This window comes from Ursus maritimus, unplaced genomic scaffold, assembly GCF_017311325.1.
Source record: "Ursus maritimus isolate PB19 unplaced genomic scaffold, ASM1731132v1 scaffold_3, whole genome shotgun sequence".
In the NCBI taxonomy this organism is placed as follows: Eukaryota; Metazoa; Chordata; class Mammalia; order Carnivora; family Ursidae; genus Ursus; species Ursus maritimus.
In genome coordinates, this window is record NW_024425563.1 from 65,067,446 (window position 1) to 65,092,809 (window position 25,364).

General features: G+C 40.2%; 1 protein-coding gene across 1 annotated transcript in view; it reads left to right on the plus strand.

Annotated features, from left to right (window-relative positions):
- Positions 1-25,364, plus strand: part of ASNS (asparagine synthetase (glutamine-hydrolyzing)) — a 154,714-nt gene that overhangs the window by 117,279 nt on the left and 12,071 nt on the right. The window contains exons 4-7 of the mRNA XM_008686279.2: positions 20,055-20,137; positions 21,234-21,745; positions 23,962-23,997; positions 24,611-24,882. Of these exons, the coding sequence (XP_008684501.1) occupies positions 24,634-24,882 (249 nt within the window). The 5' untranslated portion in view covers positions 20,055-20,137; positions 21,234-21,745; positions 23,962-23,997; positions 24,611-24,633. The remainder of the gene's footprint in view (positions 1-20,054; positions 20,138-21,233; positions 21,746-23,961; positions 23,998-24,610; positions 24,883-25,364) is intronic.

Genomic DNA, 25,364 nt, shown 5'->3' on the forward strand with positions numbered 1-25,364 from the left:
TTTCACTATCTTTTATAGTTGTTTATATTTCTGTGGTGTCAGTTGTTATTTTTTTTGTGTGGGTTGTTTTTTTTTTTTTCTCTTTGTTTTTTTTTTTTTTTTTTTTGGGGTTTTTTTTTTTTTTTTTTTTTTTTTTTTTTTTTTTTTAGTTTTCCTTTTTGGATGAGTCTGGCTAAAGGTTTATCAATTTTGTTGATCTTTTCAAAGAACCAGCTCCTGGTGTCATTGATCTGTGCTATTGTTTTTTTAGTTTCTATTTCATTTATTTCTGCTCTAATCTTTATTTCCTTTCTTCTACGGTATTGGTTTTTGCTTATTCTTTTTCTATATCCTTTCGCTATAAGGTTAAGTTGAGATTTTTCTTGCTTCCTTAAGTAGGCATCTATTGCTATAAATTTCTCTCTTAGAACAACTTTTGCTATATCCCAAAGGTTTTGGACCATTGTGCTTTCATTTTCATTGTATACATGTATTTTTTTTAAAGATTTTATCTATTTATTTGACACAGAGAGAGACAGCCAGAGAGAGAGGGAACACAAGCAGGGGGAGTGGGAGAGGAAGAAGCAGGCTCCTACTGGAGTAGCCTGATGCAGGGCTCGATCCCAGAACACCGGGATCATGCCCTGAGCCGAAGGCAAACGCCTAACAACTGAGCCACCCAGGCACCCCTGTATCCATGTATTTTTTTATTTCCTCTTTGATTTGTTGGTTAACCCATTCCTTGTTTAGTAGCTTGTTATTGAACTTCCATGTATTTGTGTTCTTTCCAGAGTTTTTCTTGTGGTTGATTTCTAGTTTCATAGCACTGTGGTCAGAAACAGATGCTTGGTATGACTTTGATCTTTTTGAATTTGTTGAGACTTGATTTGTGGCCTAATATGTGATCTATTCTGGAGAATGTTTCATAAGCACTTGAAAAAATTGTGCATTCTGCTGTTTTAGGATGGGATGTTCTGAATGTATGTTAGAGCCATCTGGTCCAATGTGTCACTCAAAGCCACTATTTCCTTGTTGATTTTCTGTTTGGGTGATCTACCCATTGATGTAAATGGAGCATTAAAGTCCCCTACTATTATTGCATTACTATTGATTATTTCCTTTGTTTGTTTTTAACTACTTTACCTATTTTTGTGTGCCCATGTTGGGTGCATGAATTTTTACTAATGTTACTACTACTTGTTAGATTGTTCTCTTTATGATTGTGTTGCATGCTTTGTCTCTTGTTACAATGTTTGTTTTAAAGTCTATTATGTCTGGTATAAGTATTGCTATCCTGGATTTCTTTTCACTTCCATTTGCATGATAAATGCTCTCTCATTCTTTCCTTTAAATCTGCAAGTATCTTTAAGTCTTAACTGAGTCTCTTGTAGGCAGCATATAGATGGCTTTTGCTTTTTTATCCATTCAGTCACCCAATGTCTTTTGATTAGAGCATTTAGTCCATTTCATGTAAAGTAATTATCAATAGTTAGGTACTTACTGATCTTCTGTTACTTATTTTACGGTTGTTTATGTAGTTCTGTTCTTTTCTTCTCTTGCTCTCTTCTCTCATGGTTTGCTGACTTTATTTAGTGATCTACTTGGATTCCTTTAACTTTGCATTTGCGTATCTATTACTGGTTTTAGATTTGTGGTTACCATTAGGTGTGTATATAACATTTTTTGCATATAGCAGTCTATACTAAGTTGATGGTCACTTAAGTTTGAACCCATTCTTCTCTCCCCTTCACATTTTAGGTGTATGGTGTCATACTTTAGATTGTTTTATTTTGTGACTCCCTTGACTGATTTTTATAGATAAACGTAATTTTACTGTTTTTGTGCTTCCTACTTTTCTTACTCCTCCTTGTGGTCTTTCCTTTTCACTCAGAGAGTCTCCTTTAACATTTCCTGTAAGTCTAGTTTAGTGGTGGTGAATTCCTTTAACTTTTGTTTAGGAAATCCTTTATCTCTTTTTCTATTTTGAATGATAGCCTTGTTGGACAGCCTATCCTTGGTTACAGGGTTTTTCCCTTTGGTTTTTTTCTTTCTCTTTTTTTTTTCTTTCTTTCTTTTTTTTTTTTTCTTTCAACACTTTGAATATATCATGCCACTCTCTCTGGCCTACAAAATTTCTGCTGAAGAATCAGCTTATAGCCTGTTGATGTTTCCCTTGTATATAAATGTTTTCTTTTCTCTGGATGCTTTAAAAATTCTCTCTTTATCCGTACTTTTTGCCATTTTAATTACTATGCGTCTTGGTGTGGACCTTCTTGGGTTGATCTTTGTTGGATGTTCTCTGTGCCTCCTGGACCTGGATTTCAGTTTCCTTTCCCAGATTAGGAAAGTTTTTAGCTATTATTTCTTCAAATAAATTTTTTGCCCTCTTTTCCTTCTCTTCTTCTGGCATCTCTATAATGTGAATGTTATTGTGCTTGATGGTGGCTCTGAGTTCTGTATATTTATTTTTTATTATTTTTTCTCTCTATCCTGTTCATTTTGATTGCTTTCCATAGTCTTTCCTCTGGGTTACTGATCCCTTCTTCTTCTTGCTCTAGTCCACTATTTATTCCCTCTCATGTATTTTTACTTTGTTATTGAGCTCTTCATCTCTGATTTATATATATATATATTTTTTTCTATCTTTTTTGAGGGTCTCACTGAGGTCCTCCATTCTTTTCTCAAGTCCAGTCAGTGTCTTTATGATGATTACTTTAAATTCTCTATCCAGGCATATTATTCATCTCCATTTCATTTAGGTCTCTTGCTGCATTTTTGTCCTTTTCTTTCATTTAGGACCTATTCTTCTGTCTCCTCATTTTGTCAAACTCTCTATTTCTATGTGTTAGGAAAGTCAGCTACATCCCCTGCTCTTGAAAGTAATGGCCTTAAGAAGAGGTTTTGTAGTGCTCTGCAGTGCAATGTCTCCCAAACCTGGGGCTTCATGGGTGTCTCCTATGTGTGTTGTGTGCACCCTACTATTGTGACTGAGTTCCTTTTGCCTTCAGTCCAGTTATCTGCAGTGGCTCTCTTTTCTTCTTGTGGGCAGGATTTGGTCCTTGCGTTGTTAGTGGGCCATTCTGGGGCCACTTTGGGCTTGAGTTGAGTCAGACCAGGCATTTTTCAGAGATGCAATAGCACCAAACTGCAGGGCACTTTGCCTGTGTTGTGCCCTGAGAAGCTTTCATTGGTGGGTGGGGCGGTAGTCAAACCAGATGTCTGCCCCCAGCCCACTGCTGGTGCCTCAATTGGACTGGTGTGTGTGGTTATCTCCCCATTTCCCTAGGGTCGGAGTCACTTTAGAGTGGTACTAACCTCTGTTGGGACTGCTTGCACACTGCCAGGCTTATGGTACAGCTTTGGATGGGCTCTGGCCAAATGCATATTGGAGGAGGGCAGGTCCACAGAGAATGCTTGAGCTAGGTGCATGGTGCCAGTTAGGTCCATGCCTGTCCTTCCTGGACCAAGGTAGGCTGGGTTGGATGGGGTGTATCTGAAGAAAAGTGCACAGGAGCAGAGTGAGTGGTGTTAGCAAGTTAGGTAGTGAGTGTTGGCACTGTGCTGGTTCCCGTAGGTGTTTGTGTGTTTAGGCTGGAGGGCAGGGGAGGAAAATGGTGCCTGCCAGCTTTATTGTTCCTGGAGTAGTTTCCCAAAGATCCCTGCCATCACATGCTCTGAGATTGGTAAATAGATCTCCCTCCTGTAAACCTCAGGTATTTTTCAAACTGCTGCTTCTATGCTATATCTCTGTGAGGCTGTTTGTTGTGCTGTCTCTTTAAAGATAGAGACTCTGTCCTCTTGACTGTCCCAGTGCCAAGCCCATTGATTTTTAAAGTTCCAGGTGTTAAGCCCCTCAGAGTGTAAGAACTTGGAAATTTGGCCCCTCTTATTTTCAAAGCCAAATATTATGGTGGTTCATCTTGTCTGTGCAGGTTCTCCATGCTTGGGATGTCTGTCCTTTCCCCATTCTCTGCCTGTGCATCCCTCCTTCCATTGGTCATCCTGTGGATCTGTTTAGCTCCTAACCATGTCTCTGCCCTTCCTACCCTCTGTGATGTGGCCTCTTCTCTACACTTAGCTATGGAGAATCTGTTCTGCCAGTCTTCAGGTCATTTTCTGGGTTATTTACACTGATGGAAGTGTTATCTAGTTGCATCCATGGGACTAGGTGAGCTTAGGATTCTCCTACTCTGCCGTCTTCCTGAAAAGTCCTTAGTTAATTCTTGATAGAAAACTGTAGTTGCTGGAAAAACTTGAGCTGGGTTAGAATGAAAACTATCTTTAGGTCACATTCTGTTATGTGTATAAGAAGACATAAAATAGCATATTAGATCTTTTTTTATTAGCTTGATGAACTTACAGGCTCTCTGTCCCTTTAGGTTTGCTGACCCCCAACACATGAAAGATCCACTTGACACAAAAGCAATAATATTTCAGAGGTGTGATATGGTGGCCCTTGGAGAAGACCTCAATCAACCAGAAATGAAAACCAATGGCTAGTTGTAAAACTATTTAGAGATCAACTTCACGTGCCATCCCCCCGTGAATTCCTCATTGTCTAGTCCAGTGATATAATTTTAGTTCTAGTCTTTCTTAATCCCTGTATTGATGCTATTGATCTATCCCATGACTATGACACAATTTCCTGCATTGCTTCTAGTTCACCAACCTTTGTGAAACTTCTATGGCTGTGTACCTATACTTTAAAAAAATTTTTTTTTGTTTGACAGAGAGAGAGCGCGCGCACACAAGCAGGGGGAGTGGCAGGCAGAGGGAGAGGGAGAAGCAGGTCCCCGCTGAGCAGGGAGCCTGATGTGGGCCTCCATCCCAGGACCCCGGGATCATGACCTGAACTGAAGGCAGACGCTTAACCAACTGAGCCACCCAGGTGCCCCCGCCTATACTTTTGTATTTGCTTAAATCATTCTCTTGTTAATCCTAAAATGTTGGCACTTGCAAGGCCTGGCCTTTAGTTCCTACCTCTTCTGCTTTTTTAGGATGATTGATTCCATTCTCCAAATACTCCTACAGTTTTCAAAATATACCATTTGGGGGGGGGACATTTATGTGTGGGAACTGTGTTTATCTCTTAATATATTTTACTCATTTATTTCTTACAACAATCTTAAAATTAGTATTCTTGTTTGGCATGAGGATCAAAAAAGTTATGTACCTTGTTCAAATCACAGCTTGAAAGATCTGGAACTAGATCACAGATCTGACTGCAAGACCATTGTTTTAAACTTAACAAATGCTGCCCAGTACATTGTGAATCCCAATGTCTGACTTGAACCTGAGACCAGGGTTTCATAACTTGGGAGCACTTGAGAGGCATCTATAAAATTTATTTATTTATAGGTGCCTCTGTCCCTCCTTTTTCTTACTGAATAAAAATCTTGTGGGAAAGCTGAATGCAGTCTCTATGTACCACTTCTACTCTTTCTTTAATCAAAGTACTCTTTGTTCAGGTCAACAAAATCATCCTCATTAACAGATCTATTGATTAACTTTCTGCTCCATAACTGATCAATACAGTGATTCTGATCCATCCCCCTACTTGTTGTCTACTCCTATTGACTTGCAGGCCACAATACTCTAGTGCTTCTCCTTTCCCCTTCTACACCTTCTCAGTCTGTTTTTGCTTGCCCCTGCTATGCCTGACCCTCCAGAGCTGGCATCCCTACGGCCCTGCCTTTAATTATCTTTCCCTGTGTACTTCCAAAGTTATCAGCTCCAAACCTCTGACTTCAGTTCCTACCTTTATTCATGGCTCAATAACCTATGTAATAATAATAGTGTATGACATTTATGGAGCAATTGCTACTATCTGCCAAGCACTTTGCTCGCTGATATACCTGCTTTGTCTCATTCAGTCCACACCAAATATTCATTGGATTATTACTATCCTCATTTTCAATGAGGAAGTTTATGCTCAGAAAGTCTCCAAATCTTATCCAGTCTCACAGAATTAGTAATGGCGGAGCTTTGATTAAACCCATTGTCTATTGATTCTAAAACTGATGTTATAACTTCTGTGTTTTATTGTCTTTTAAAACTCTCAGATCTCTCCTGAGTTTGAGATTTGGTACATCCGTCCAATGGCCTAACAGATGTAGCTCAGATATTTCTGTCTTAACAGACATTATGCTAAACTCAATCTTCTGTGCCCCTCCTTCCAACCCTTTCCCTACTCACCAAATGTCTCTATTTTAATATTTCCTCCTTTGGTAGTCTTTATTTTTTATCGTGGTTTCTCCTTCAGCCCATTCCCCAAGATGTTTTGGATTTTCCCTCTCCCTCCTGTCCATGTCTCTTGTCCTCCTCTCCGGGTCACTGCAGAGGCGCCTCTGCACCCCAGTGCTGGTGACCTTCTTCTCTGCTTTCTAATTGACCTCCTGCTGCTGGGCTCCCACTGTGGTTGTTTCTCTTCACAGCCAGCAAATTTAGCTTTTGAAAAAAGTCAATGTGATCACTCTGTTCCACTTAAAAACCTCACGTAGCCCTTGTCACCTCCACTGTCATTTCCATTCTCCTTACACTCTCACTCTGTAATTGGCCTTGCCTGCCTTGCCTATCAGAGATATCATGAACATATATGAAGAATTATATTTTAAGATCTACATAGATGCTGTTATGCTGAAGGAAGCAAAATGGGTTTCAGAATCTTTACTACATTTAAGTGGCTGATCACTTATTTTTCTCAATGGGAAACCAAATGTACAACTATTGTAATATGAGACCGCTCAGTTTTTTGACGTGAAAAAAGACATTCTTATTCATAACTACATGCCAACTAGGTTATTTTCATGTAAAAGCTCTTGTTTTAATTAATATTCCCAGCCAGAGCTGTTCTCTGGCTGTGGATCTTGCACCTGGGGGACATTAATTTTACACAATAAACTTGAGTAATGTATGAGTGACAGAGTGGAAATGCATACATGGGGATGGGAGGAGATGGGGATATTGACACCAGGGTCTTTTTGAAACAGTAATGGGATGAATTCTGTGTTCTTAATAGCTCAATTAAAATGATAAAAAAATGTGTCTGGTCCTTTGTTAGCTTCCAATAAAAAATGCCAGTGAAGCCTAGAAAAAAGATTATACTTAATAATACACTATATTTTTAATGTTGCACAACCTGGACTTGTGTCCTGAAATAAAAATGACTATCCCCTTGTAGAGATCAGTCTCCCAGATAAGAGGCCATGTGGGGTGGCAGAGAATGGAATCAGAGTTCAGATCCATTTGGGATATACTCCTGGTTAACTGTGTGATCATGAGCAAGTCCCATTTTATCTCTGATTCTCAATTATGTTTAAATGGAGGAGAAATCCTATTTGTAATGCAAATGTGAGAGTTCTTAGGAGTAAAGATCAATAATTTCTCCTACACTAGAATGCCCTAAATGGCTCACATCCATTTAGCTTTAACAATTAGAGCTCTAAGACTAGAAGGGACCAAGAAATTTATGTAGTTCAGCCCCATTTGTTTTTCTTTACAAATGTGGAAACCTAAGAAGATTATGCAAATTGCCAAGAGACACATCATAAACTATTTCTATATCTGGGAGTAGACATCAATATTCTAGTCTCCTAACCTCTCATTGTTAACATGGTTTAATGGGGCGAGTAGGAGCTCACAGCTTGGTACCAGACTCCTGCCTCAACTCCGTTACATGAGGCTGGGACATCAGCTCTAAGAGAAGTAGGAGACACTTCTATTACATGAAATGTAATAATGTGATCTAGTTTTCCTGCGCACCACAAGGAAAGCTTCATCAAATCTGTTGTAGGGAAAAGAGAACGTTCTAGTCTTATTTATTCTACCCCAACTCACCATTTCTTAATTCATTAAGTATATATGCAGTATCAAGTCTGCCAGGTAATATCTGAAAAGTCAGAGTTTACAATTAAAAGATGAGGGAGAAATAAAATGTGGAAGAGGATAGTCATACCAAATAGGGATTTTATCCCAAAAAGAAATGCAAACAAATACAGAAGCACCTTCTCTTACATAATAGTAAATTGGGCAACCTCTTAAGAGTGAGGATGATGTTCCTTTCTCCAACCGGAGAAATAAAGAAGCTAGTTAGTTTTGTTTTTTGTTTTGTTTTTTGGTGTGTGTGTGTTTTGTTGTTTTTAAATTTAGAGTCCCTTTTTTCTTACTGTCTGGCTCACAGATGTCACTTAATATTTTTCTCACTTTACTATCCCTTCCCATCATCCACTCCCCTTCACTTCAGCCTCTTGTCCAAGGTAGAATTTTCCTGGTAGCGGCAGGTGCTTTCAGAAAGGTAATGTTCAGTCTGCATTCACATGCCAGATATGCAGGCATGGAGGGGGGGCAGGGGATGACTTAGGGGAGGTCAGAGGGAAGATTGAGGGCAGCTGAGTGCTGCCTGCATCACCCTTGCTGCACCTCTGTACCCCTCTCTCCTCCAGATCTCACAGCATTCTGGTGAACTGAAGAAACTCAAAGTTCACATCCCCCTGCCTGCCTCCCATCAGGGCACAATGGGACACGGGGCTGTGCTTTGGGACACTTTTGAATGGAACTGGATGAAGAGAATCCTGGAGGTACCATGAGGGTTATTTTTCCTCCCCTCATAGCTCCCAAGCTTGCCCTTACCTTTTGCTTGCTCCAAGACCTCAAGCAGATATTTCTTCCTAAAGTGATGAATGAAGATCCACAGGAAAGTGTGATTTGCAGGGGTAAATGCATTCTTCAAACTTTATTGTAACCCCAATAATACAAATTATAAAAAGAAAAGAATGTCCCCAGAGTTACACCATGTTAGCCAGATAATTGTCTTTTTGTAAAAAGTGCAATTTCTACGCTATTCATCTCCTTTGCCTAATTTGAGATATTTTAAGTTATTAATCACTGGTTCTTAACTCTGGCTCATCTGAACTACTAAGGGAGTTTTTAAAAGGTGTTGACAACCATGCTCCACCTTTGACCTACAGAATCGGGATCTGTGTTTGTAAAAATGATCCGCAGGTTAACATTCTGACTTTGAAGACAACAGCAGTTTCTGCATCTTTTAAAAAAACTTTTGTTAAAGTAAAATTCACATAACATGAAATTCAGCATTTTAAAGTGTACAATTCGGCGCCATTTAGTACATTCACAATGTTGTACAACTCGTGTATTTTTGCCAAGCATTTTGAGTGACATCTACTGATACATAAAACTAGAAAGTTACATTCCTAATAGATACAATTAAAGGCTAAGAAAGTTCATTTTTCTTTCTTTTTTTTAATATTTATTTATTTGAGAGAGAAAAAGAGACAGCGAACTCCTGGATGAAAGGAGAGAGGGGGAGAGGGAGAGAGAGAATCCTAAGCAGGCTCCTCCCTGAGTGTGGAGCCTGACCTGAGTCTCCATCTCATGACCCTGAGATCATGACTGAGCCAAAATCAAGAGCCGCTTAACTGACTGCACCACCCAGGTGCCCCAGTTATTTTTTTTCAAACTATGTTTCAAACTAGTTTTTTCAAACTTTTCTTATGATTTTCATTATTTCCACCCCTAGTCTAGTGAGGTAGAATTGTAGAGACATCTGGGGATAGCTAAAGTGTCCTGTTTATCTCTCCAGGTCTAGAAGAGTGGGCAAGGCTGCCTAGCCTTCTGCAAAACTTCCTTTCTGCAATATACAATATGAATATCATGGTAGGTCCAATAATAACAATGGCTGACACGTGTGAACTTTTATTGTGTTTCAGCTATTCTGCCAGTTCTCTAACCCTCTCAGCATTTCTAAACCTCCTAACAAAACTGAAAAGTTCATACCTTTTTTTGTTTGGCAGGTGAGAGAACTAAGGGTCAGGGGGGATTTGCTCAAGGTCACAGAGCTTGAAGCTGATGTCGCTGGGATTCTGTTTGATCTGTATGATTACATTACTCTGATTCTGTCTCCCAAAGCATAGCGTGAGAGCTTGTGAAAGCAACATTAGGTGGAGAAGCTGGTTCAAACATTAATTAAAAGACAAGGGTTCTGAGATTTAAAACTAAGGTTTGTAACCAGTAAGGCCAAAGGGAGGAAGAAGAAACAGGGTCAAAGGTTAGCCAAAAGGTAGGGGCTGTGCTTAAATTTTTGCTTGTTCACCTCATAGACTCCTCTCTCTTCAACAGGAAGGATTCTCTGGAAGCAAGCTTTAATATGTACCTGTGTGCCCAATGAGAAGAGGCCAAAACGGGCTTTCATCATCACTAGGTGACAGGCATCAAGAGAAGGTCAGGCTAAAGAGAGTTGTCCAGTGTGTTGAGGCCAGTGGCAGCAGTGCCAGTGGGAAAGTCTTTAAAGCATTCATGCACTAGATAGTTTCTAGAATATCTTTCTGGACACTCCAAAGCTGTCTGGCTCCCATTCATTCAATCAGCAAGTATTTATTGCGTGCCTTCTATGTGCCGGCTGTTGTGCTCAGCTATGGAGTGTGTCAAAAAGAGTGGAGAGCTGAGAAAAGGGAGAGAGAGAAATGATAACTTTTAGGGAAATGGCTATTGTGTAGGAGGAAAAGATAACTTTTAGGGAAATGGCTATTGTGTAGGAAGAAAAGATAACTTTTAGGGAAATGGCTGTTGTGTAGGAGGAAAAGATAACTTTTAGGGAAATGACTATTGTGTAGGAGGAAAAGATAACTTTTAGGGAAATGGCTATTGTGTAGGAGGAAAAGATAACTTTTAGGGAAATGGCTATTGTGTAGGAAGAAAAGAGAAGTGTGCCACTTCTGTGGAGGTGGAAGAACCGTGGTGTCTGTAGGGGGTGCATCAGAAGGGCACCTGCTGATTCACCTTGTCTGCATGTGTCTGGGCACTGGACGGGAGGATAATTGCATTGACAGTTTGGAATGGTGTCTTCCCAAGTTGAAGTATGTGATAGAATGGAAGGTTGGAGGCTAATTGGTTGAATAGTCCATGAAGATGGAGAATCTCTTTCATGATCAGGTACTTTGCTCCAAACTTGGGTAGTTGTGGCATGAGTGGAGGTGCAGGGAGACACCTTAGTTTGAATGTGGTAGGGGGCACATCTGAAGTAGAGGCTGAGACAGTTACAGACGAATTTAGGATTGAGAAGGGTGTTGCTGCCTGGGCTGCTTCTTGTCTTGGAGGTAGACATCAAGGATAGGGTCAAGCTAAAGAGAGTCACCAAGTGTATTAATTTCTTAAGTCGGCTATAATACATTACCACAAACTGGATACCTTAAAATAGCCAAAATTTATTCTCTCACAGTTCTGGAGGCCGGAAATCTGACATCAGGGTGTTGGCAGGACTGAACTCTCTACAAGTCTCTAGGGGAGAATCCTTCCTTGCCTCTTCCATCTTCTAGTGGCTCTGGGTGTTCCTTGGTTTGCAGCTGTGTAACTGCCATCTCAGCCTCTGTCTTCACATGGCCTTATCCCCTGTTTCTCCCTGGGTGTCTTTTATAAGAACACTTGTCATCGGATTTAAGGCCTACCTGGATGATACAGGATGATCTTGTGTTGAGATCTTTAACTTACATCTGCAAAGACCCTTTTCCCAAATAGGTTACATTCATAGGTTCTGGGATTTAGGCAGGTATTTTGGGTGTTACCATTCAACCCACTATACCAAATCCTTTGCATGCTATGTTCAGAAACACAAACGGACAGAGATGACCTCATAGGTAAGCCTGTATTTGAGGCTATTATTTGCTTGCCCTGATTATCCCCTCTCAGCCTTCCTTACCTCTGTGTTTCCACCAGATATCATGGATTACAGCCACATGGCCTGGGAAGATGCATTTTTCTGTCTGTGCTGGGGCCTGATGGCTGAGCTATGCTCAGTCGGAACCATTTCCTGAGAGTGGGGCTGTGCTTGGAGTCCAACTTCCAAGCCACAGTGTTTGCCTGGATACTTAACAATAGGTAAAAAATAAGTCACTTAGAACCCAAAATGTCCTCAATAAACAGCATCTACAACTGTCATTTCTAGACCTGCCACATTGGTCTGGATCGTCTCAGTGTAGCTTTTATCAGGTGTTTGTTTCTTAAAGGTCCTGCTTCTAGGCCATAAAAGCAGCCTCAAAAGCTGCTAATTGTTGTTTTTAGCATTCTGGGCTGTGGATGCTGTAGTGAATACCATTTGTATCTGCATCCTACTGGGAAACTCTGGTCTCCACTATGGTGTTAAAGATCTTGCTTTGAAGTATTAGGTTGGGTCCTTTTACGGTGGCCAAATTTGGAGTAAGAGTGTAATGAGTCTTCAGGGGCTGCGAAGCTGTGTTCATGGCCATTTGGTGAGCATTGTTTAGAGTAGTAATGGCTGAATGCGAGGGGAGAATTGAGGATATCTGACAAGCCTCAGGGACTATTGGATGACTCTCTACTGGAGAACTTCAACTAAGAAATGTGAACTCTGGTTCACCTTCATTCTGAGAGATGCCCAGAATATTTTACTAAATGGGAAACCAAATATAAGACTAAGGTTATAGAGTGGTATTATATAATGCAACCACAGGGCTGCAGCATGATGTCCTTCCTTCTCCGCTCTGTTTTTCTCCATAGTACTTACCTACCCTTACCTATGTACTGCACTTAGATATCTTGTTGATTTTCCCTGTTCCTCTGTACCATGAGTGTACTCTCCATGTTCCCAAATACAGTAGATGCTCCATATATCTTGTTAGTTTAATGAAGAAATTAAACTATGATTTTCTGCCCTGACAACCTCAATATGCATAACTTCCATGAGAAGGAAAAGGGCTAAATCTGGTTTCCAGCCACAAGTCCAACTTTTGGCAGCTAAAACCCATATTCACCTCTGTTATGTTTATGAACAAGGAGCCCTGTGGTCTGGGGTGCAATCCAGTAGGAGAGGTGTTGGGAGAAGGGTGGATATTTTTGTCAAACTTCGAGATTTGCTGTTTGACTCTGTTTTGGGGACCTTGTATTTCAGGGCTGCTGATTCCTAATCTAATAAACAAACATCTTGACTGGACAGGACTTACCCTGGTAAGGCACAGGGGAATTGTGTTTGGGGAGGACCTTTGTTTCCACAATGCCTATTGTGTTCAGGAGCCTGGGATAGGTAATCTTTCATTCACTATTTTATTTTACACTTTAAATTATACATTCCTTTTCCATAAAAATATCCAGTTCATCTATTTCTTCTATTCCTATACTTCCCTAGCCTACAACCAAGCCTCTAATCATTTTTCCCCTATTAATCTTTTAATAAATTAACTAACTTCTGACTTTACTACTTTCCCTTCCAACTTTAAACATTCAAGCTTTGCTTGTCAGGTTAGACTGGGTTATGCTGCAGTTACAAATGACCCCCAAATCTCAGACACTTGTAACCAGAAAACTACCTGTGGATCATGGGTAGTCCCTCTCCATATGTTTTGTTCTGGATTGGCAGAGTTGTTTGCCTCTGGAACACTGCCAGACTACTGGCAGAGGGAAAAGAGGACACAGTGAACCGTAACAATGGCTCGTACGTTTCTGTTACTTCTGCTCACATTTCATTGGCAATAGCAAGTCACATGGCTAACCTTATGTCAATGGGCTAGAAATGGTATAACCCTCCCCCAGGGAGGGGCACTGAATATTTGTGAACAATAACAGAGTTTACTGAAAGGGCTGTTCCCGCCAAGGCATGCCGGGTTTGGTGAGCAAACCCCTGAGACAGTGAATGAAAAGATTACTCTCGACACCTTAGTAGGAGAAAGGAGAGGCCTGGGGACCAGACGCTCTCGTGGTGAAAGGCCTGGAGCCAAGCTATGTCTCCACTTTTATTGGGGTCTTAGCAATACATCAGGTGTAAGCGCAAAGCAAGGAGGAAAGTGTAACTTTAATGGTCAGGATAATAATATATGGGGCAGCGTGTGATAAGGGCAAGGAGGCAAGGAGTCCGTCATGTACGTGACTACCATAGGTGCCTGTTTTTCTTCAAAATTTAAACATTTACTCCCTAGATGAGAACCTTGAGCCACAGTAAGAATCTGGCTGTTTGCAGCCAAGAAACTTCAAAGGAGGCCCATCGTTCCAGGCACTCCTCCTTTGCTTTTCAATTAGTCTCATCCAGGGAGGCATATACAAGTCAGATTTTGTCTGTCCGGGCACTGTGAATTCCCACAAAGGCACATAGGGTGCACGCTCCCATGCCGTCTTACCTGTGTTCTCTACATGCGCTGCCCAACCCAGAGCCTGGATCCATTCCCCTCCAGGCCTTGCCCCAAATCTTGGATTGCCCCATGTAGTTGGAGAATGTGCCCTCCCTTACTGCCCCAGTCACATGCATGTTTATGGTGTCCTCCTGTGCTGGATCTCCACGTTGCCCAACCATTTTTTCCCCCTCATCAACTTTTGTTGACATTTGGCTGTTATTTCAAAGTTCACCGTCACCACATCCCAAACCTTTTAGTACCAAAGACAATGTGCCTTTCTTCTATTTCTTAGAGAAAACAGAGGCCTGTAAGTACAAATTCTTCTAAAAATTGTAATCCCCCCCAATTTCTTTTCTTTTTCCATAGCGCTTATTTATCATCATTGATATACTTAATTCATCTTGTTTATTTTTTCTCGGCTTCTCTTTCCTTTTCCCACTTGTTCTATGTACCATTGACTCTTAAACAATGTAGGCCTTAGGAGCGCCATTGACTGCCCCACACAGTGGAAAATCTGGTATAAATTTTAACTCCAAAACCTACCTACTAATAGCCTACTGCTGACCTTATCAATAGCATAAATAGTTGATTAACACGTATTTTGTAAGTTATTTGTATCATATAAGAATCATACTGTATTCTTAAAGTAAGCTCAAGAAAAGAAAATGTTAAGGAAATCATTTAAAAAAATACATTTACAGTACTGTATTGTAAAAAAAAAATCTGTATATAATTGGATCCACATAGTTCAAACCAGTGGTGTTCAAGGGTCAACTGTACTTTCTCTAGCTGTCCTTAGGGACACACTGGGACCTACCATGTCTTACTGCCATTTCTTGGAAGGACTCTCTCTACCTGGTTGGCTTGCTGAGCAACTTCTGGGGTAGGCATGGAAGTTCTCAAGATATCATGCTGGGTTTGAGGCAACACAGTTTGGTGTTGGGTATCTTAATTTATATTCTTGAGCCACTTCTTCAACTGTCAAAAGAAGGATATTCTCCATGGTTAGTATACAGAGTAGAAAGTTATATGAAATATGTTACAGCTAGGAGGTACTCAGTAAATGACTATTATTATCTTAAATCTCAGTCTCTGCTCACGTCATCTGCTGTGCAAGGTCAACTCTGAATAGTGTTTTCTACGTTCAATGTACTCTAGTCTCCTTTAAATCAATTATTATTCTAAATTAGTGGAACTTCCCAGGAAGTTTTTAGGCTTTCAGAGGAGAGACTAATTTTTTTCAGCTTAACCAGTGTTTTCTTATTTCTTTTTATATACCAGTCTTCTTGTGTTTGGGACTACCTAAATGTTTTGTTGAAAGGGTAGATAATTTCCAGTGTTATGAAATCTGTGGTTCTACAAAACGCAGATGCACACAACCCGTGTTAATATTCCCTTTTTTGTTGTCCTGAGGCTAAGTAACATACCCTAGTATGACAAATCAAATAGTATCATGATAGATGAGTTTTTCTGGAATTTGGAATTTTCAGAATTTTCTGTATTACTGTTTAATCTGCAGATTTAAATGTAGGTATCAGGGGGATTCTATGAAATTAGAAGAAAAGTAGAGGATATAGCAGTAAAGATCAGAAGTCCTATTTCAAATTGCATTTCAACACCTGATTTTAAAAAAGTCATAAAAAATAGGTCAAACAGCAGAGAAATAGAATCACAGGCTGCTGAGAAGGCCCATGGCTAACATTTATGGGACAGGGCAAGAGATCAGATGGAGGCTACAGCTATATTTGTGTCTCCCTCTGACTCCATCCTGTACCTTGAGAGCTCACCCATGGTGTCATCCTAAATTCTTCCCTGAGTGAGCAAGGTCATGTCCAGTGGAAAGCTCGATCTAAAAGTGGCACTATTGCTGACAATTCATCTAGTGTTTAGGGAACTGCTAACCATGTGGCCTACTCTTGGAAGCTTTTTCTATTTTAGAGGGTGAGATGGGATGGGCTTGTAAACTGGTTGAAACTCTAATTCAGTGTTATCTAACATGTGAGTCATGGGGTCCTGGATAGCTTTGGAGTTAGGACAGAGGCTGGCAAACCTGAGTGGTATTATGGCATTTTCTATAGACAATAAACATATCAAACTCATTGACAAACACTTTTACAAAGGTATATTGGGTTGAATAAAATGCAACCTTATTTTAAGGTATTTTAATATCAATGAAGCTTCTTTACTATTATGTACATTTTTCAATCAATGAATAACAAAGGAGAGCAACCATTATGTGGTTGTCTTATTACTACATATTTTTTTAATTTTAGAAAATGAATCAATCTACAAAATATCCAAAAACAAACACATTGAGAAAAACCAATTTAGTAGTTCTGTAAAAGAATTTTAAAAACTTGAATGCTCTCAGGGCTGAGCAAGTGCAAATTTTGTGTCGTCAGTTACACTTTTGGGATGCGGAACTAGCCTAAAGATTTTACTTCACAAAGGAGGGTTTTATGTGACTCCTCAGTGACTCAGGTCAAAAAATGTTAAATGCTCCCAGGCTCCTTTTAGAGTGAGGTTTCAATACAGGGGTGGGTAAGATGTGGGAAAATAGGCCAACATAATTTAGTTCTCATTTGTGTCCAAAAACTAAGAGAGGATATGAATCATTTTCTACTCTAGTTAAATGCAGAGCATTCTCCATTATATCCTAGATTGATGTATTGGATAGGGTTCTGATAGGAAGCAGAGGTCACACTCTAATTGACAGTAATTACAGAAGTGTGGGCAGGATAAAGGAAAAGCAAGATGGTTCAGTACCCTAGGGGTAGGCTTGAAGGGGAAGAGGTAGGGGAAGAGGAAGGAACAGTTGCTGGAATCTGAGAAGAAGGTGGTATGGAGGCCAGTGGCAGAAGCTGTGGGCTTTAGGAGAGGAATTTTGTAGTGAAGAAGTCAGAGGAAGAACTACCCTGAAACTTCTCCCTTCTATCCTCTGTGTCTCCCTTTGGACACTTCCATGAGAAGAGGAGGGTAAGGGAGTCAGGACACAAAGTGAAGTGGGAAAGGATGGAGTGGCCCTGCGTGTACAGGTAGAAGGTACTCAGAACAACCAACAACACTAGATAACATACCAAGTACCTGTCTTCCACTACAGACAGGGTGTAAAAGAAATGGGCTCTGGGTTTTATACAGTGTTTGATGATGTAATCCAGACTGTTTGGCTAAATCCTTCAACTTCTCTGATTCTTAGTTTTAGATTTGTAAAATGTGAATAGAAGACCTCCTTTCCCAGGTTGTTCTCATGTTTCAGGCCTATTAGGTAGATTAGCATATAGCAAAATTACAATTTGCTAAAGACTTTAGGGAAATAAGGATCCTTAGAACTTAGTCATCTACAATCTTTGCTCTCGCCTGTCAACTACTAAGTGTTCACTATGTGCTCTTACACCATACACAAAAATAAAATCAAAATGGATTAAAGAGCTAAATGTGAGATGTGAAACCATAAATTCCATGTGGAATTTATATTCTAGGCAGTCTGTAAACAAGTTGGGAGTGTATCATAGAGGGATATCAAACCTGTGTACTCCATAAGCATTGATCATAGTCTGATCTTAGTATGTCTTACACATTTTACTATTTATCAATTTGCTGCTGATGTGACTTAATAAAATACAAATTAAGTATTGGTATTAAGTCTTGATATCTTTTTGGGTTTTGTTTTGTTTTGTGTTTAATCCTGGTGCTACATTTTCTCTATCAAAGGAATACTAAAAACACACTATTCTTGTGGGGTCAGGTCAAGAGAAACTTTTCTGTGATTCTAAAAAGGAATCTTCTACTTAAAATGTTTAGGACCCACTAATATATTTTGGCTTTGTGTATTAACTTGGTTTGTATTTTATAAAGAAATTTGAGACCTTAGAAATTGGTTTCTGAGGCCATTCCATTTATAATTGCACCCAAAATAATAAGATGCCTAGGAATAAACCTACCCAAAGTGGTGAAAGACCTGTACTCTGAAAACTATAAAACACTGATGAAAGAAATCAAAGATGACACAAAAAATGGAAAGATATTCCATGCTTATGGTTTGAAGAACATATTAAAATGTCTATGCCACCCAAAGCAATCTACACAATTAATGCAATCCCTATCAAAATACCAATAGCATTTTTCACAGAACTAAAACAATCTTAAAATTTATATGGAACCACAGAAGACCCCGAATAACAAAAACAATCTTGAAAAAGAAAAGGCTGAAGGCATCACAATTCTGGACTTCAAGTTAAATATCAAGGCTGAAGTAGTCAAAACAGTACGGTACTGGCACAAAAACAGACATATAGATCGATAGAACAGAAAAGAAAATCCAGAAATATACTCACAACTATATGGTCGATTAATCTTCAACAAAACAAAGAACAGTCAATGGGAAAAGTACAGTCTTTTCAACAAATGGCTTTGGAAAAACTGGACAGCAGCATGCCAAAGAAAGAAACTGGACCACTTTCTTACACCATACACAAAAATAAAATCAAAATGGATTAAAGAGCTAAATGTGAGATGTGAAACCATAAAAATCCTAGAAGAGAACACCAACAGTAATTTCTTTGACATAGGCCATAGCAACTTCTTTCAAGATAGGTCTCCTGAGGCAAGGGAAGCAAAAGCAAAAATAAACTATTGGGACTACATCAAAATGAAAAGCTTCCGCACAGTGAAGAAAGCCATCAACCAAGGGCAACCTACAGAATGGGAGAAGATGTTTGCAAATGATGTATCAGATAAAGGGTTAGTTTCCAAAATATATGAAGAACTTGTAAAACTCAGCACCCTTAAAAACCAAATAATCCAATTTAAAAATGGGCAAAAGAACAGACATTTCTCCAAAGAAGACCTCCAGATGGTCAACAGACACATGAAAAGATATTCACCACTTATCAGGGAAATGCAGATCAAAAGTACAATGAGATACCACCTCACATCTGTCAGAATGGCTAAAATCAACAACACAAGAAACAACAGCTGTTGGTGAGGATATGGAAAAAAAGGAACACTCGTGCACTATTGGTGGGAATGCAAACTGGTGCAGCCACTGTGGATAATAGTATGGATGTTCCTCAAAAAATTAAAAATAGAACTACCTTATGATCTAGCAATCATACTACTGAGTATTCACCCAAAGAATACAAGAATTCAAAGGGATACATGCACCCCTGTGTTTGTAGCAGCATTATTTATAATAGCCAAGATATGGAAGCAACCCAAGTGTCCATAGACTGATGAATGGATAAGGAAGATGTGGTATATATACAATGGAATATTATTCAGCCATAAAAAAGGTTGACATCTTGCCGTTTGCAAAGACATGGAGTTAGTGTTATGCTAAAGCGAGAAAAACAAATACCATGTGATTTCACTCATATGTGGAATTTAAGAAACAAGCAAGGGAAAAAAGAGGGGGAGAGACAAAGCAAGAAAGAGATTCTTAATTATGGAGAACAATTTGATGGCGACCAGAGGGGAGGTGGGTGAGAGGATGGGATAAGTAGATATTAGGGTGTTTTATATATATATTAGCACAGGGTGATATATGGGAGTGTTGAATTACTATATTGTATACCTGATATAACAATGTATGTTAACTAAGTGGGTTTAAATTAAAACATTTTAAAAAGAAAAAAATGGGTTTCTGAAGACAACTCTTGCCCTGTACTGCATAACAAATTTGAGAGGAGTACTGGTACCAGTTCAATGATGCCTTTAAAATGGAGAGTTTTCCCTTTCAAACACTCAGTGCAGATAATAAAAAGGAAAAAGGTCTAATTTTAGGGTAATGCTCCAATATAGGAGTGGGGATGAAATCCGGAAAAGAAAGTATATTTAATCCTGAATGTAAACCATGCATGTTTAGCAAAAATAAGAGAGGCTATGTCAGCTCCTTGCTCTTCTGTCAGCGCCTCTGGTATGAGCCAGCTCTTCTTGTCCCGCTAGTCCACAGGCAGAATGTGACCAGAAGAGCATGTCCTGCGGACCCAGGCAAACCCAATTTCATGTCCTGGATCTACAAGTATCAGGTGAGTGAATTTGGATAATTCTAACTGGCCTGATATAAAACTATCCAGATTGCAAAGTTATTTTGAGTTTCAAAAAGACAGATTGATATTGTGGGGATAAAACAAATCTCCTTCTTGGGTGCTATGGCTCTAAAGAATGCTCATCACTTCAATGTTGAGAACTTCAGGGCTCGAACGACCCTGGTAATCTCTAGTTTCCTTTCGAAGATGGAAACCTAGAGAGCTTCTAGGACATACCTATGGTCACAGAAGTAGTTAGTGGTAAAATTCAGACTGGAACTCCAACCTTTCCTGAAAGTGATGTTTGTCAATGACAAAATATGATGAGGAATCGAACTGAATTGAATACAGGTTTCAGAGTCTACTTAGTGGTATCCACTGAGCTGATAATGAGACTCAAAAGGTGCAGTCAACACAAACAGGAAGGTGACAATCTAGTTGAAGGAGAATATAACACATCACAAGTTTAAGGACGATCCAACACAAAATATACACTGAGCTGTATATCCAGAGGAAGGAGAAATTTAATTATGCCTGAGGTAGAAGACCTAGTGAACTCTACCTCATAGTTAATAAAAAGATGATATCCTTCCAGCTATTCCCGTCTGCCCCCTTATTTGTTGATAGAACAGATATTTCTTTATCCACATCTATGTATCAGATGCTCTCTTAGTAGTTAAGGAGAAACTAAAGTACAGGTTTCCCTGTTATCTCAAAGTAGAGTGTTCCTCTGAAACATTTTATAGGCTGAAATGACATAAAATGAAGAAGCAGTTATCATGAATTTACATGGAAAATTTGAGTTTTCTCAGACCCAAAAAATAACCTCTCTTAGGCCTTTCTGATACCTTAGGACACATCCTGCTAATGAATACACAAAATAAACGGAGATGAAGCACAGATGCTCATAGACATTGTTCAAAGCTATGGCACCTTGACGCTGAGTGTAGTTCTGGGGAAGGAACGTGGCAGCGCCCTTCCTGCTGCTCCATCCATGGTGCCTCTGTAATGGCTGGCGGCAAAATAAATACTGAACGCTATTTTCGTTTCTCGCCTTTTCCCCTAAAAGCAAAAATTCTCCTTGGATTTCTTTCAGGTAGCAAAACAGGTACTAACGTGGGTCTTTTGTAAAAGCAAAGCGGCATAACATGAACTTTAGAAAACAGTGGATACCTGTACGCCTTGCAAGAAAGGATATGAGGGAGATCTGGGGCAGAGGGGATACTGCAATCAATTTGGTGAGGATTTCCCAAAGAACAAACCAAGTGCAGAAGACCCCCTAATTGTCAGAACAGCAGGTAAGGTAACCCTAGGTGTCAGCGGGGCTCCTGGCTAGACCTCTGAGGCTATCCTTCAGCAGGTGCACGAACACTTTAAAGAGCTAGAACAGAGCAGTTCCTCCTTGCTCCCGGCTCCTCCTCCGCCCAGCCAAGGTCTTGCATTGTGGGCCACGCCCCTGCGCGCTGGTTGGTCCTCACAGACATGATGAAACTTCCCTCAAGCATTACAGGAGCTGGGCCCGTATAAAGTCAGAGGAGGGCCGCCGCCCCGCCCGCGATCTGCAGCTCCTACCTGGCCTCGCCCCTCACTCCATTTGTCGGAGCCCAGGTAAGCCAAGCTTTGATGCCCTGCGTAGCGTCCTCCCAGCCTGCCCCGGGGCCGCCCCTGCAGGGGGAAGGGGAGGGGGAGGGGAAGGGGAGGAGGAGGAGGAGAAGGTGGCGCTGCAGTCTCGCCGGCAAACTGGTGGGCAGAAGCGGATGCAGGCGCCTGCCTGCTCTGCGGCTCTTGCCGGTCAAGGGGGCGGGGCCGATTGTTGCGCACCTGGGAGCGAGCTGAGTGGGAAGACCTAGGGTCTAGTTTTCGGAGGGAGGGGTCAAGTGAAAGACGGAGGGGAGGCCTGCCTGCGGCCCACCTTGGCCCCTGTAAATTTCACAATTTTTTGTTATATTGCGTGGAAGCCTGTGGAAATTTTCGCAGTCCGGGTGCCCTGCGGTGGACCGAGCAGAGCGTGCACGTGGCTGGGCTGCAGTCGGAGTTTCAGGCCGCACAGTCGCTTGGTCCCGGCAAGACTCAACAAGTGACTTGATGAACAAACCCCGCCTAGAAAAGATCTGTTCAGGGCGACAGGCAGGGGTGGTATGGAAAAAAGTGAAAGAATTAATACTTATTTCTGAATAGATACCTATTCTGTAGGGCTGGTTTCAGATTACTCTTAATATTTTGAATAAAAGGACAGTTTTCTGCTGGGCCCTTGGCCTATAGTATTTCTTCATGGGCCATTGTCCTGAGTGCCTTGACTAAAAATTTAGAAGCACTCCTAATGCTTTTTTTTCATTCATTGACCGCATTGCTGTAAGATTAATTAAAAGTAACTTAGGTCTTGAACCTGTCCAGGAGTTGGTTGCTGATACTTAATGTAAAAATAAAACAATATGGTGAAGTTTTTATTTGGTAAGCAGCATCGAAATCGAATGCACGGAAGCAGCACTGTCCAATTCAGCCCACACGTAACTATTGAGAACTTGAAATGCTGGCTAGTCGGAATGGAGGTGTGGTGTAAGTGTAAAACACACCAGATGTTGACGATTTAATAGAGAAAGGCAATGTAAAGTATATTGTGCATAACTTTTTATACTGTTTACTGTTGAAATACTTTTTTTGGTATGTTGTGTTAAAATATATTTAAAGTTATCTTCCCTTTTTCTCTTTACTTTTTTAATGGGGCTACTAGTATTTTTTAAATTCCATATGTAGCTTACATTTCTGCTGGACAGCACTGTTCTAAAAGTTTATGAGGAAATAGAGAAAATTACAGGGAACAGGTAATAGCAGTAGGAAAAAGCATTCCAAGTAGGACCTTTGCAAGTGAGCCCGATTCCAACAAAAATAGGTGATAGTTTTAATTTGCTTTTTCCTGCTGGAGAAGATAAGTGTGCTTCACTAATGTGTGTTCCCCTTCTTTCCACTCTATTTTAGTGCTTAAAAGTGTGTTCCTTATAGCAGGCTTAATAATGGGATTCACTAAGTGGCATTAGGAAGACTTAGGTAAATGATTCACTAATGACCCCTTGTGATTTTTCAAAGCACTTTCTCAGCCCTTTTTTAACTGGTATAGAGTTGAAAGATACATGGCTTCTCAGTAGCCTTCTCACTTCAATCTAAGTGTATTTCCCCCCTAAATCTCAGATATCTCATTAGAGGCTATTAGGCCAAGTGCAGGGAAGGGACTGCATAGAACATGTGCCACTTCCACTTCCAAGTTGTTTGAGTCACTGTTATTTTTCATTAGTTTGATGTGGTCTTTTCATTAAAAGGCTAAACAAAGCTTTGGTTCATTTAGATACAACCCCCCTCAGAGGATTGCCCAAAGTGATTGGTGTAACTTGCATGTATGTATTCTTTCAGTGATTTTTGTCCAAATTAGGTATTTGCTGCAAATTTGCATTAAAGATACCCAAAGAAGTTCTTAAGTTTGAGATATTTTGGTAAAATAACTTTTGAGCTGGCAGCATTCAAATCAAACAGCCCTTTATTTCACAGTTGAGAATATGAACTTGCAAGGTAACATTCGTAGGAATTGTTTGTTTTTTGGCCTATAGGGATAACCAAGTTGTTTTTCAGAGATGTTGTTGCTGTTGATGTCACACCTACTTTGCTTTCTCATGAACCAAGACAACTTTGAGGCAAAAATATTTAAGAACATTTTTGTCCTTTAGGACATTTAGATGGCAAATATTATGTATTTCTGTCAACTTAAAATGGTTTTTTGTTACACAGCTAAGATACCTGATATCGGATAACATGCCTTTCTTTTTCCTCTTTAGAATTTCTTTCATCACGTTTGAATAAATCACTTAGAGGTAAGCGAGAAGTTGTGAAATGCTTATAATAACTGTATATCTTAACATAACACTTGAGTGGTATATATGATCTTTTTTACCTGCTAGACTCGATGTGCAGTTCGTTAAGGTAAAGACAGGGCTTTTAATTGTCAAAGAGACCCGAGAGGGGACTGTAGTAGTAATATGGGGAGTCTCTTGGATTTTTGAGGGCTTCTGAGGTCCTGAGATGGAGAGAGTGGGATGGGGATCTCTCACTAGGTTGGAGCCAGCCTGCATATGTATCTGTCTCTTCTGGAAGTAAACCTCAAATGTGGCCTGACCCCCCCCCCCCCCCCGCCCCCAGCTCTAGCTGGCCAGATCCCAAGATGAGAGAGATGGCAGGCTTTGATGGGGTGCCAAATTGCTACCGCTGGCTGGATGGAAAGGTCACACATCTTTTCTGAATACTTGTACGTAAATTAAATCATTCTCGACTCCTGTGTCCCTGCCAACCTAATGGAAAATTGCTGTAGACAAGATAGTTTAAATGTCAGTCTTTGAAGTGGTTTATACCAGTTTTTGGAATCAAGATTTAATACAGACTTGGATTGAGTATATTGAATATTTAACTGGCCTGCTCTTTTCTCTATAGAAAGACCATAGCTCCATTGCACCATGTGTGGGATTTGGGCCCTCTTTGGCAGTGATGACTGCCTCTCTGTGCAGTGCCTGAGTGCTATGAAGATTGCACATAGGGGTCCAGATGCATTTCGTTTTGAGAATGTCAATGGATACACCAACTGCTGCTTTGGATTTCATCGGTTGGCGGTGGTTGACCAGCTGTTTGGAATGCAGCCAATTCGAGTAAAGAAATATCCTTATTTGTGGCTCTGTTACAACGGTGAAATCTATAACCACAAGAAGGTAAATAAAACAAAACCAGAAGGTATCTGAATGTGATTAAACCTCGGAGCTAGTTGGTTATAATTTTTATGTATTTTGTTTTTAGTTCTCAGACAGTTTCCACGTTCATTGTCTCATTTGCTCCAATTATAAAGATGATGCACTGATGCACAAAGAGGTCAAATGAGCTGGTCACGAGAAAAATCGAGGGTTACAGTTCTTTAACGCTCAGCATTTTTTTTTCCTATTATGAATTTGAACATTTATTAGAGCCCGTGTGTGGTGCTGGGCATAGCATAGTAAGTATGAGAGGTAGGTCTCTGATGGAGTTTATTCCATTAAAAATCAAAGACCAAAAAATCATTGTACATATGATAGATATTCTGAAAAAATGGATGATATGGGAGATCCAGTGTTGGTAAACGTGGTCAGAGGAGGCCTCTGGAGGAACTGACACTTGAACTGAGACCTAATGGACCGTGACCAACTAGCGGGGCTGGGAA